The sequence below is a fragment of the Triticum dicoccoides genome, chromosome 5B (genome assembly GCF_002162155.2).
Source record: "Triticum dicoccoides isolate Atlit2015 ecotype Zavitan chromosome 5B, WEW_v2.0, whole genome shotgun sequence".
NCBI lineage: Eukaryota > Viridiplantae > Streptophyta > Magnoliopsida > Poales > Poaceae > Triticum > Triticum dicoccoides.
Window position 1 is genome coordinate 607706520 of NC_041389.1, and position 12479 is coordinate 607718998.

Sequence of the window (12479 nt, forward strand, 5' to 3'; positions counted from 1 at the left end):
CGCACGACGCTAGCCACCAAACCACTGCCCCGAGCCCCCACCCCACTGCCGCCGCCCAGATTCGACCGCCGCGCGGCCGTCGCCGCGCTGCCGCCACCGCCCCGTCATCGACATGCCGCCGAAGAAGATCACGAAGAGAAGACGGGGTTCTTCGGCATACCGGCGAAGACGTCCTGCAACTCCGACATGGAGTTCTATGACGAGGGACGCCGCTTTTGGCTCGACACATACTCCACCACTGACGAGGCCGCGCGTGCTTACATTGAAAGCAAGGAGTCAATGGGAAACATGCAGAAAGTTAGCAATTTACTTTCTTGCATAGATTTACCATTCTATTCTTCCAATTTTGTAATATTCCATGTAATAATCATTGAGCGACAAAATTAAGCTCGGGCATATTGAATGAAGCTCACACAAAAATTGTTCATTAATTTCGCTAGACAGGCACTTTTATAGTAATGCTTAAATATGATTGTCACTGCTATATGGCGCAATTAAAGGACAATTACACACAGCAAGCCAACCAATTAAAATAGACTGTGTACAAAATAAACATAGAGGCACGACCGAAGAATAGGCGCGGCAAAACGGGGGAAGACTTGTATAAGATCTGTCCTTAGGTGAGATCAATGAGATCAATCATTTTGAAGATACAAAACATGTTAAAAAATCTGAAAAAAATTGGAGACATACACCTATGTTTGATGTACAAGCTCGAAAAGTTTCATCTCCTAATTCGAACTACACTTAGAGAAACAAAAAAGACAAAATCAGATGTGAATAATGTCAAATACTATTCATCCCAAAGCTGATACTATTCAGAATAGAATTTATCTTTTTCGAATCTCTATCTGTAGATCGAGTTTTGAGCTGATTTTTTCTGGAGTTGTAGACATATCCCGCAGGTATGTTGTACATTTTTTTTCAAAAAATTTTGGATTGTCTAAATATGAAATATTTGAGTTAATCATATGATCTTACCTAAAAGGCTGATCCTATACAAGTCTTCCCCCGGCAAAACGTGCCTCATGCTCTAGTCTATGAATGAAACTCAATAAAAATCCTTAGTCGAGAACAAGGCCGTTGGACGTTGGTACAGGCTTTCGTGAGATGGCACGACGCACGCACATAAACCGGACCGCCCGACCGCCCGCAAGATCCAACAGGCCAGAGGGAAAACAGAGCCCCCGGCCCGTCTACAAACCCACGCCCGGCGACGAAGACTTCGAAGCTCGAGCCGTTTCCCCACCCCATTCCCACCACCGCCCGGCTCTTCCATGGACGGCCTCCAGCGCCGGCCCGCGGCGGCGGCCGCCGCGAGCGCGAGGGGCGAGGGGCAGCCCCCGGGCGGGCAGCGCGTCATCCACTGCGACGTCGAGCCGGCGCCGCGGGCGTGGCCCGGGATGCAGATGCTGGCCCTCGCCGCCGTCCTCGTGCTCGGGGGCCTCCAGTTCCTGCCGGCCACCCACTTCCGCCACCCCGCCGACCGCTCCCGCACCTGGGTCCCCTTCGACTCCTCGCGCCACCCCCAGGTACTGCCGCCGCCGCCGCCTGCGATTTGCGCTCTTGGACTTGAGTAGGCGGAGCGATATTCCCTGCCTGCCTACTGATTTCTCTATATTTCACCCCCGTTCCACAGTCCAGACCGTGGCATCACTAGCATGCGATTCGTATAATGGGGATTCCCATTTTCATGATTTTTTCCAACTGTTTTATTCGTGATAAATGCATTTCTCTCACGGATGGGGAAATTGGGTGGATGCGATTTAGCCTCCATCTCGTGGGTGCTTGAAATTTACAGTATAGGAAGTCCAAATGTAGGATCAAAACTGACTTTGATACTAGTAGGCAGTAGTAGACTAGTAGTGCAGGGTTAAACTGGAATTCCTGCCTAGTGGTTTACTGTACTTTATAGGGTGTCTCCTCAGAGTTGGGATTGATTTGCATGACAACGGTTTCGATTACAAGTTAGTCCGAACTACCAAAAATAAGCTATATATTTTATTTTGCCCGCAGGATCTGTCCCATGAGGTTGAAACTGTGGATGTCTACTCTTCGATAAGCTGTCTGGATCTTCGTACTCTTGCTGTGCTGACAAACTCCACCCTGTCCAGCTCAAGGTTCTGTTTCTCCGTTTTACATTTCAGTAATTTCTGCAAAACATAATGTGATAAAACACCCCTTTGGTATTGGATAGTTTTACCTCTGCTCATTGCAATACTACGGTATAGAACAGAATTAATGATGTAATTGTGGCTTTACGTATTTTTTGAGTGTTTTATGTAACCAACATGTTTCTTTCTCTTTTTTGACAGTGATCCGCATCATGTATCCTTCAATTTCTTGATACCTGAAGGAGGCAATGATCAAGTGCCCTACTACAAGATAAAATCAGTGCTACCTGATTCAAATATTACTGTTACTAGGTGAGCACACAAATTAAAATGCTCACGTATCGTTGGCATTCTCGCGTCCTCATACTTGTTACCTTCAGCCAGAAGAAAATCAAGGATAAGCTAAATCTTGCCACTCCAGAAGGAAAGTTTTTTGCGTCATTCCCCAATGAACTGTCACCAATCGTTATTGCAAGGGCTCTCTCACGAACGAGATATGTTTATATCGCAGCAGACTCAATCATAAAGGTACTATGCATATATCTGATCTATTTACTCAGCTTATTATGGGACATGCCTGAGAGATAACCATTTGTCCAATTAAAAAAATTCTGCCAGGAGGTAGTTTTATTATGTTGCTGGTCATATGGCTTGTTTGCTCTCTCAATAATTTAACTTATGATGATAGTGAGCAGTCATATTGCCAGGGTTGTAAGTTCTTTGATAAAAATAGGCATAGCTCCATGGAAGATTTTGAGCATGAAAATCCAGTTCTTAAACACAAAAGGCATAACCTGTCACGTCCAAGTATATAGCAAAGTATGCATTTTTTCAGTATCTTCGGGTTACCTTATGTCAAATGTCACTCCTATGATCCCAGGGAAAAATTGAAGACCTTGTTCGCATTGATTTAGGCAGTTATGCCGTGGGTGCTTCTGAAGATTGTAGCATGCGCCTTGGAGATTACATCAGTATGGATGTTCTGAATGCTGTCCAAAGAACAGCTCCAAGAGGGGTGGTACATCATACTGAAACTTTTGACAAGGATGCGTGCTTTCTTGATTTTGATGTGCTCCTGGTGGAGCCACGTAATATAAAGAGGAATCTGATTGACTCTATCGCCTTTTGGACCATGGCTGTCAAACTAGCTAATCCAAGGTCAGTGACTCTGATTCCCTTCTGGGCAAAAGTACCCATCTTGAGCATGTATTATAAAATCATACTTATTCACCTATGTATATGACAACACCATTCCGTTCCTGCCAAACATCCATTTTCAGGGACAGCGTTATGTTGGCAATGACTCTGGCCTTCTATGGCGATTATCTAAAGCTCCCTACCAACTGGAAGCGCGCAGACGCGAACACAGACATTCTCTACTATGACGGACCCAAGAATGTTTGCACTGAAGATGGCCTCCAGCACCAAGAAAAAGGATCCGGCGAGATCTGGCAGCAGTACCTTGGTCCGAAGTCCGACTCGGTGTTGAGCACCTGAAAGACGGCATTTCATCCTATGTTCTCCATCAGTGGAAGATCAGATCAGCAGTTGAGATAGGGCGTTCGGCCATTCAGCTGTAGCACAAGATATAAGAGGACGCGGTTTACCTATTAACGTATCACACATACCAGTGGAGGATAGCATGTTTTTTCCGTTACCGTTACCAAAGGACCACCAAAATGTTGTGCTCAGTGAACTGATTTCGTTCAGCCAAGTCAAACCCATGTCTTGTTTGTAGAGGAATGTTTTGGAAGCATCTAAGCATATCTTTTGTCTGCATTTCTTTTAATGAAAAAATGTTGAGGTAAGAAGAAAAATTCCCAAAGGGGAGGGACAGACCACACACGCACCTGCTGATGAGCTCCAGCTCCAGGATTGAACTGGTGTTGCAGCTCCGCTGGAGGTGGATTTAGCCTCCTCTGCATCCCATCTTCCTCCACCAACAAGCTTATTCTTGGGGCAGCAGGTGGTGAATCCCCCTCCCCCTTCGGCTCCCATCGCAGCGTCACAGAGAGGAGAAATGCCACCACCAAACGTCAGGCGTGGCCCGCATGCTTCGGCGAAGAACTCCACACAACTGGCATCACGCCGCACGCCATCAAGGCAAATCCTATACTAATACGGAGTAGCGGTCTGGATCACTAAAGTAGTGATCTAAACGCTCTTATATTTTTTATGGAGGGAGTAATATTGAATCTCTCCTTAGCCGCTGCCGGCCGGCAGAAAAGGCGTAGGATCGAGCCGGGTAGCCCTGGACGAGAGCGAGAGAGAGAGAGAGAATGTTGTCTTAGAGCAGTGCACCATCGTCAATTGTTGTAGCAGGAACCGTACTTCTATAATCAACAGTAATTCCGTCGAAGATGACATGTTACAGCTACTAGGCCCAGGTGCTGCTGCAACTTGATTGTAACATTGCTATTGGTTGAGTGAAATTAGATCATTGTTGTGCTAGCGAATCGTGCTACGGTTAACATTCATTATTAGTTTTTGCCTCAGATTGAGAATAACCTATAGTTGGCAAGCTCAGTTGGGAATTGGGACGACCGTGATCCAGCTAAATCGCAAAGGACACATGGTCGCCAATACAAGCCATCGTCAGGCCTCGGGAGTAAAGCACTAAGGATCACACCGGAAGAGCGCAATCACTAGGTAAACCTAAGTAGAACATACAATGGGACCCAGGAGAGCTCCAACCCTTCTTCATGGGCGTGCGCCGCACCTAAAAGAAAGGCACAAAAAGTATACATTTTGTGATATTTGCACAACAATGATGAAAGGACCTGAACTACAAGTTGCGTAGAAGATATGCATACCGCTCCGCATAAATCGTACCCATGGAAGATGACGTTCTCTGTGTTCCCGTTGCCTATCATTCGTAACACATTTTTGCATTGTCTCTGCCAATGTGTTGGAGCAATAGTGTTGGCACTAAATTTACAATTCCTGTGAAGGTAGCAATGAAGAAACTACTTGTATATGTAAGAGGTTGAAGTCTAGACATATTACAAGAGTTGGCGCGAGTGGTTGTGACATTTATCACTACATGTTTGGTTGAAGGCTTGAATTTTTAGTGCCAATAATTTAATTGGCTCTAGTTATGAAATAAATACCCATTTTTCTTAAACTTCATTTTCTTTCCGAATCACCTGGACCTCCAGCCAGCCATACTTGTTACCTCTTATGTCAAAAATAAATCAAGGTTAACCTAAATGTTTCCACTCCAAAAGAATACCTATTTTGATCATTCCGCGATGAACTATCACCAACCATTATCTCTACAACTCAACTCTTGTGAAAGAGGTACATCTATATCTCAGCAGACTCACTCATAAAGGTGGTATGCATATATACCATCCCTCAAAAACTATGCATGCCTTGATATATTTACTCAAACCTATTATACGCTAAATTTCCCAATAGATATATAACCATTTATCACATTAAGATTTTTCTGCCAAAAGATAATTCTCTCATGTTGCTGGGATATGGCTTGTTCGTTCTCTCAATCATCTAACCTATGATAGTGAGCAGCAATCGGTAATAATTTATGTAGAATGCTCCAAAGTAGTTAATAATAATGTTTTAAAGAACGCGTTGTCAAGCATTTAACCTGCCATGTCCAACTATATGCATCGAAGTAAGCATTTTCTCACTACCTTTGGATTAAAGTTGAAGACCTTGTTCACGTTTAAGAAGTTATGCCATCGGTGCTACTGAATATTGTAGCAAGCGCATTGATGATTACATTAGTATTGATGTTCTGAATGTTGTTGGAAGAACAACTCCAAATGGTATACTGAACCTTATGACAAGGACATGTGCTTACTTTATTTTGATGTGCTTCTCGATATAATCTGAAGAAGAATTGGATTGACTCTAACACGTTGTGGCTTAGGTTTGTCAACCTAGTTGAAGTTTAGTGACTCCATTGTTCTTTCTGAGCAGAAATATTCATCTGCAGCATATTGTGAAATCATGTTAAATCACCTGTTGTGTGTTATAACACCATTTCAGGTCTTGCCAAACATACATTCTCAGGGATAGCATCCGGTTGTGTTGAACCATTATAGGCCTTGCCCATTCTCACTTAAACCCATGTGGGCCAGGCCCATGGCCATGACCTAGAAGAGGCTATGTCATGTTAAGTTGTGATCCAAATTCATATAAAGTATAAAAGCTAACTTCTAATAGAGCGGAGGAGAGGTCCGTTGCCAGGAGGCTTGGGGCGTAGCAGATAAGTTCATCGTACTATATGTACATATCCTTTGTAAGCTGCCACACGAGATAAGTTTATTTTTCTAAATCCCCGAAGTTTGTAACCTCTCCTGGTATAGTGAAGTTCCGTTAACTGGCGCCCGACCGTGGTTTTTCCCCCTTCACATTGAAGAGGTTTTCCATGTTAAGACCAATCTTCTGTCTCTTCTGTGTGGATTTGACCATCGTTGTTTCTTTTGCCTATCACTAGTAGAAAAGGGGGCAATGGTCCAGGCCGGGCCAGCCCATTAGTCCCGGTTCAATCCAGAACCGGGACCAATGGGGGCATTGGACCCGGTTCGTGAGCCACAGGGGCCGGCCGGGCCACGTGGGCCATTGGTCCCGGTTCAGATGGACCTATTGGTCTCGGTTGGTGGGACGAACCGGGACCAATGGGCCTCGCTCCTGGCCCACCCCCTTTGGTCCCGGTTGGTGGCTTGAACCGGGACCAAAGGCTGCCCTTTAGTCCCGGTTCTGGCCACGAACCGGGACCAATTAGTTGCCTATATATACCCCTCGCCCGCGAGCAGAGCACTCCCACTGCTCTGTTTTTCGTCGCCGGCGAGGGGAGAGCTTTGTGGTGCTATAGCTCACCTCCTATGCACACGAGGTGTTCGATGGAATGTCCGAGCCACACTACTTAAGCTTTCTCCTCTCCAAGCTTGACCTCCAAGCTCCATTTTCCTCAATATTTGTCTAGGTTTAGCGGTCCGTCACGTCCCGTCCCCGTCTTCACCGCCGTCGATCGCCCGCGCCGATCTCGTCGCCGGCACCACCCTGGTGAGCCTCTTGTTCTTATCTTCTTTCTGAAAGGAAAAAAAATTCTTACTTGTATGTTTATATAGATACTTGTATAATTTTCTTACTTTTATTATTGCATCTTATATAGTGCTATGGTTTTGGTATCCGCCCCCGTCGGCCCTCGTCCTGTCTATGATTCGGATGTGGTATATATTATCTTTTCATAACTATTGGTTCATTTATTGTTTATGACAATTATGCCGACCAACTTGACATAGATTTTATTTATCTAGGAGGTTGTTGAACCGGAAATTCCAACCGACCCTATTGTCGAGAGGTTAAATTTAGTTGAAGAAGAAAAAAATTTGTTGAAGGAAAAAATTAGAAAAATTGAGGAGGAGAAGATGATATTGGAGTTGCATGTTGCGGATGTCGTCGATGATCACAAGATCAAGATGGATGCAATGCGCTTGAAGATTAGAAAGATTAGAAAATATGCCATTCATACCGAGGCTTGGTATCATTATGCCGTTGGATCAGTTGTTACATTGGTTGCGATTATGATCGCATTTGTTTTCGCATTGAAATGTTTTACATAGTTTCAGTGTATGGTTTAATTAATTTAGATGCTCTGCGGAGCTTTATGTTGTTAGATGAGAACTATGTATGTACTTTGGTTTTAATGTGATGATGAACTTCTATTAATTTGGTCACTTAATTATCTATTCATGATGTTCTGTAATGATTTTTGACACACTTAATTATATATAATGCACGCAGATGAACCGGCAATGGATGTATGGTTCAAGACACACCTCCGAGTACATTAAGGGCGTGCATGATTTTCTCGAAGTGGCTGAGGCAAACAAGCAGAATGGTTTTATGTGTTGTCCATGCCCTATATGTGGGAATACGAAGTCTTACTCTGACCGGAAAATCCTCCATACCCACCTGCTTTACAAGGGTTTCATGCCACACTATAATGTTTGGAAGAGGCACGGAGAAATAGGGGTTATGATGGAAGACGGCGAAGAAGAAGAGTACGATGAAAACTATGTGCCCCCTGAATACGGTGATGCTACTGAACATCAAGAGGAAACAGACGATGTGCACGATGATGCTGCAACGGGCGAAGCTGCTGAAGATCAAGAGGAACCAGACGATGTGCCCGATGATGATGATCTCCGCCGGGTCATTGTCGATGCAAGGACGCAATGCGAAAGTCAAAAGGAGAAGCTGAAGTTCGATCGCATGTTAGAGGACCACAAAAAAGGGTTGTACCCCAATTGCGAAGATGGCAACACAAAGCTCGGTACCGTACTGGAATTGCTGCAGTGGAAGGCAGAGAAATCTGTGCCTGACAAAGGATTTGAGAAGCTACTGAAAATATTGAAGAAGAAGCTTCCAAAGGATAACGAATTGCCCGATAGTACATACGCAGCAAAGAAGGTCGTATGCCCTCTAGGATTGGAGGTGCATAAGATACATGCATGCCCTAATGACTGCATCTACCGCGGTGCATACAAGGATCTGAACGCATGCCCGGTATGCGGTGCATTACGGTATAAGATCAGACGAGATGACCCTGGTGATGTTGATGGCGAGCCCCCCAGGAAGAGGGTTCCTGCGAAGGTGATGTGGTATGCTCCTATAATACCACGGTTGAAACGTCTGTTCAGAAACGGAGAGCATGCCAAGTTGATGCGATGGCACAGTGAGGACCGTAAGAAAGACGGGAAGTTGAGAGCACCCGCTAACGGGTCGCGGTGGAGAAAAATCGAGAGAAAGTACTGGGATGAGTTTGCAAGTGAGCTAAGGAACGTATGGTTTGCTTTAAGCGTGGATGACATTAATCCTTTCGGGGAGTAGAGCAGCAATCACAGCACCTGGCCCGTGACTCTATGTATGTATAACCTTCCTCCTTGGATGTGCATGAAGCGGAAGTTCATTATGATGCCAATTCTCATCCAAGGCCCTAAGCAACCCGGCAACGACATTCATGTGTACCTAAGGCCATTAGTTGAAGAACTTTTATAGCTGTGGAATGGAAACGGTGTACGTATGTGGGATGAGCACAAACAGGAGGAATTTTACCTAAAGGCGTTGCTGTTCGTGACCATCAACGATTGGCCCGCTCTCAGTAACCTTTCAGGACAGACAAATAAGGGATACTACGCATGCACGCACTGTTTACTTGACACCGATAGTATATACCTGACAAGCTACAGGAAGAATGTGTACCTGGGCCATCGTCGATTTTTTCCGACCAACCATCAATGTCGAAAGAAAGGCAAGCATTTCAAAGGCGAGGCAGATCACCGGAAGAAGCCCGCCATGCGTACCGGTGATCACGTACTTGCTATGGTCAATGATTTACACGTAATCTTTGGATAGGTTCCCGGCGGACTAGCTGTTCCAAGTGACGCTAGGGGACACGCACCCATGTGGAAGAAGAAATCTATATTTTGGGACCTACCCTACTGGAAAGACCTAGAGGTCCGCTCTTTGATCGACGTGATGCACGTGACGAAGAACCTTTGCATGAACCTGCTAGGCTTCTTGGGCGTGTATGGGAAGACAAAAGATACAACTGAGGCACGGGAGGACCTGCAACGTTTGCACGAAAAAGACGGTATGCCTCCAAAGCAGTATGAAGGTCCTGCCAGCTATGCTCTTACCAAAGAAGAGAAGGAAATCTTCTTTGAATGCCTGCTTAGTATGAACGTCCCGACTGGCTTCTCGTCGAATATAAAAGGAATAATAAATATGGCAGAGAAAAAGTTTCAGAACCTAAAGTCTCATGACTGCCACGTGATTATGACGCAACTGCTTCCGGTTGCATTGAGGGGGCTTCTACCGAAAAATGTCCGATTAGCCATTGTGAAGCTATGTGCATTCCTCAATGCAATCTCTTAGAAGGTGATCAATCCATAAATCATACCAAGGCTAAGGAGTGATGTGGTGCAATGTCTTGTAAGTTTCAAGCTGGTGTTCCCATCATCCTTCTTCAATATCATGACGCACGTCCTAGTTCATCTAGTTGACGAGATTGTCATTCTGGGCCCCGTATTTCTACACAATATGTACCCCTTTGAGAGGTTCATGGGAGTCCTAAAGAAATATGTCCATAACCGCGCTAGGCCAGAAGGAAGCATATCCATGGGCCATCAAACAGAGGATGTCATCGGGTTTTGTGTTGACTTCATTCCTCGCCTTAAGAAGGTAGGTCTCCCTAAATCGCGGTATGAGGGGAGACTGACTGGAAAAGGCACGCTTGGAAGGGACTCAATAATATGCAGGGACGGATATTCTTGGTCTCAAGCACACTACACAGTTCTACAGAACTCTACCTTGGTGACCCCGTATGTCGATAAACACAAGAACAGTCTGCGCTCCAAACACCCGGAGCAGTGCGACGACTGGATTACATGTGAACACATCAGGACTTACAGCAGTTGGTTGGAAGCACGTATCAGAGGTGACAACACTGTTTGTGATGAGCTGTACTTGTTGTCCAAGGGACCATCTTTGACTGTATTGATTTGGAAAAGATACGAGATAAACGGGAATACATTTTACATGATTGACCAAGATCAAAAGAGCACCAACCAAAACAGCGGTGTCCTCTTTGATGCAACAACCGAGAGGGGAAAGGACACATATTATGGTTACATAGTGGACATATGGGAACTTGACTACGGACATGATTTTAAGGTCCCTTTGTTTAAGTGCAAATGGGTCAATCTGTCAGGAGGCGGGGTACAGGTAAACCCACAGTACGGAAGGCAACAGTGGATCTAAAAAATCTTGGGTACACTGACGAACCGTTCGTCCTAGCCAATGATGTGGCACAGGTTATCTATGTGAAGGACATGTCTACCAGACCGAGAAAGAGAAAAGATAAGGAAGCGAATACATCATACGATGAGCCAAAGCGCCACATAGTTCTTTCAGGAAAAAAGGACATCGTGGGAGTGGAGGGCAAGACAGACATGTCTGAAGATTATGAAAAGTTTCATGAAATTCCTACCTTCAAAGTCAAGGCTGACCCCAGCATCCTGATAAACGATGAAGATTATCCATGGTTATGGCGCAATAAGCAAATGACACAAGCGAAGAAAAAGTGAAGACTTTCTCCCGCAACTATTATGATGATACCATGCCAACTTTGTAACACACGAGTATGATACCATTATCCGTTTTGTACATGCACATGCTATGTGGGTGAATTTATGATACCATGCCAACTTTCAACTTTTTCAGAGTTCATTTGAAATGCTTTAATGTCTTATGGTTCGGCCCTCGTAATAATTAAAAATAGCAACAATAAGTATTTTGTTGTAAGTAGAAACAAAATAAAATAAATAAAGCAAGAAAGAAAACAAAAAAACAAAAAAAGTGTTTTCAAATTTGAAAACTAATGGCGCTAACAGAAAGTTTATAATTTTTCTAAAACTAAAAGAAAAAAGAATTAGAAAATAGAGCAAAAAACAAAATAAAATAAATAATGCAGATAACAAAACAAAAAAACTGGAAAATATTTAAAAATAGCAACAATAAGTATTTTGTTGTAAGTAGAAACAAAATAAAATAAATAAAACAAGAAAGAAAACAAAAAACAAAAAAAAGTGTTTTCAAATTTGAAAACTAATGGCACTAACAGAAAGTTTATAATTTTCCTAAAACTAAAAGCAAAAAGAATTAAAAAATAAAGCAAAAAACAAAAGAAAATAAATAATGCAGAAAACAAAACAAAAAAACTGGAAAAAAAATAAAAATAGCAATAATAATTAAAGAAAACAAAAAACAAAAAATGCCTCCTACTGGGCCCCACGGCCTGAATACGACTAGAAACCCTACTATGGGCCAGGATTCAGGCCCGCAGTAGGCCCAGAAGGCCCATCAGGCAAAACAATAGCAAGTAGGCCCGAAAGCCTGCGGTGGAGAGGAGCTCGAGAGGGGTGCGGCAGTGGGGCTTATAAACCACTGCGCGCCCCTCTCAACTAGCAAGGTGGGACTAAACTTTGGCTCCGACGCGGACAGCATAGGGGCCTTTGGTCCCGGTTGGTGGCACCAACCGGCACTAAAGGGGGGGGGCATTGGTCCCGGTTGGTGGCACCAACCGGTACCAAAGGCCGCCGCTTCCCGCCCTTTGGGCTGCCGAAAAAGAGGCGTTTGGTCCCGGTTGGTGCCACCAACCGGGACTAAAGGGGGCATTGGTCCCGGTTGGTGCCATGAACCGGGACCAATGCTCGTGGTATATAAGTAGAACTTAGCAATTTTGCAGAGTTCATCACCACAGTTGCCCCACGACGACGCCGAGCACATCGTCGCCGCCAGGCTGCCCCGACGCCGCCTGCCGCCCCCGCC

At 44.6% G+C, this 12479-nt stretch overlaps 1 protein-coding gene across 1 annotated transcript; it reads left to right on the forward strand.

Annotated features, from left to right (window-relative positions):
• Positions 1–1262: 1262 nt before the first annotated feature.
• LOC119312013 lies at positions 1263–3903 on the forward strand. The gene is made up of 6 exons (XM_037587732.1): positions 1263–1532; positions 2017–2120; positions 2316–2426; positions 2495–2642; positions 2995–3272; positions 3395–3903. The coding sequence occupies exons 1-6, from the start codon at positions 1278–1280 to the stop codon at positions 3609–3611; spliced, it is 1113 nt and encodes a 370-aa protein (XP_037443629.1). The 5' UTR covers positions 1263–1277; the 3' UTR covers positions 3612–3903.
• The last annotated feature ends 8576 nt before the right edge of the window (positions 3904–12479 follow it).

Bases quoted from the DNA above. Each gene is read 5' to 3' on its own strand.
- LOC119312013 (XM_037587732.1), top strand. From the start codon at position 1,278: ATGGACGGCCTCCAGCGCCGGCCCGCGGCGGCGGCCGCCGCGAGCGCG. The intron at 2,121-2,315 runs GTTCTGTTTCTC...CTTTTTTGACAG, and splicing joins TCCACCCTGTCCAGCTCAAG to TGATCCGCATCATGTATCCT. The intron at 2,643-2,994 runs GTACTATGCATA...CTATGATCCCAG, and splicing joins CAGCAGACTCAATCATAAAG to GGAAAAATTGAAGACCTTGT.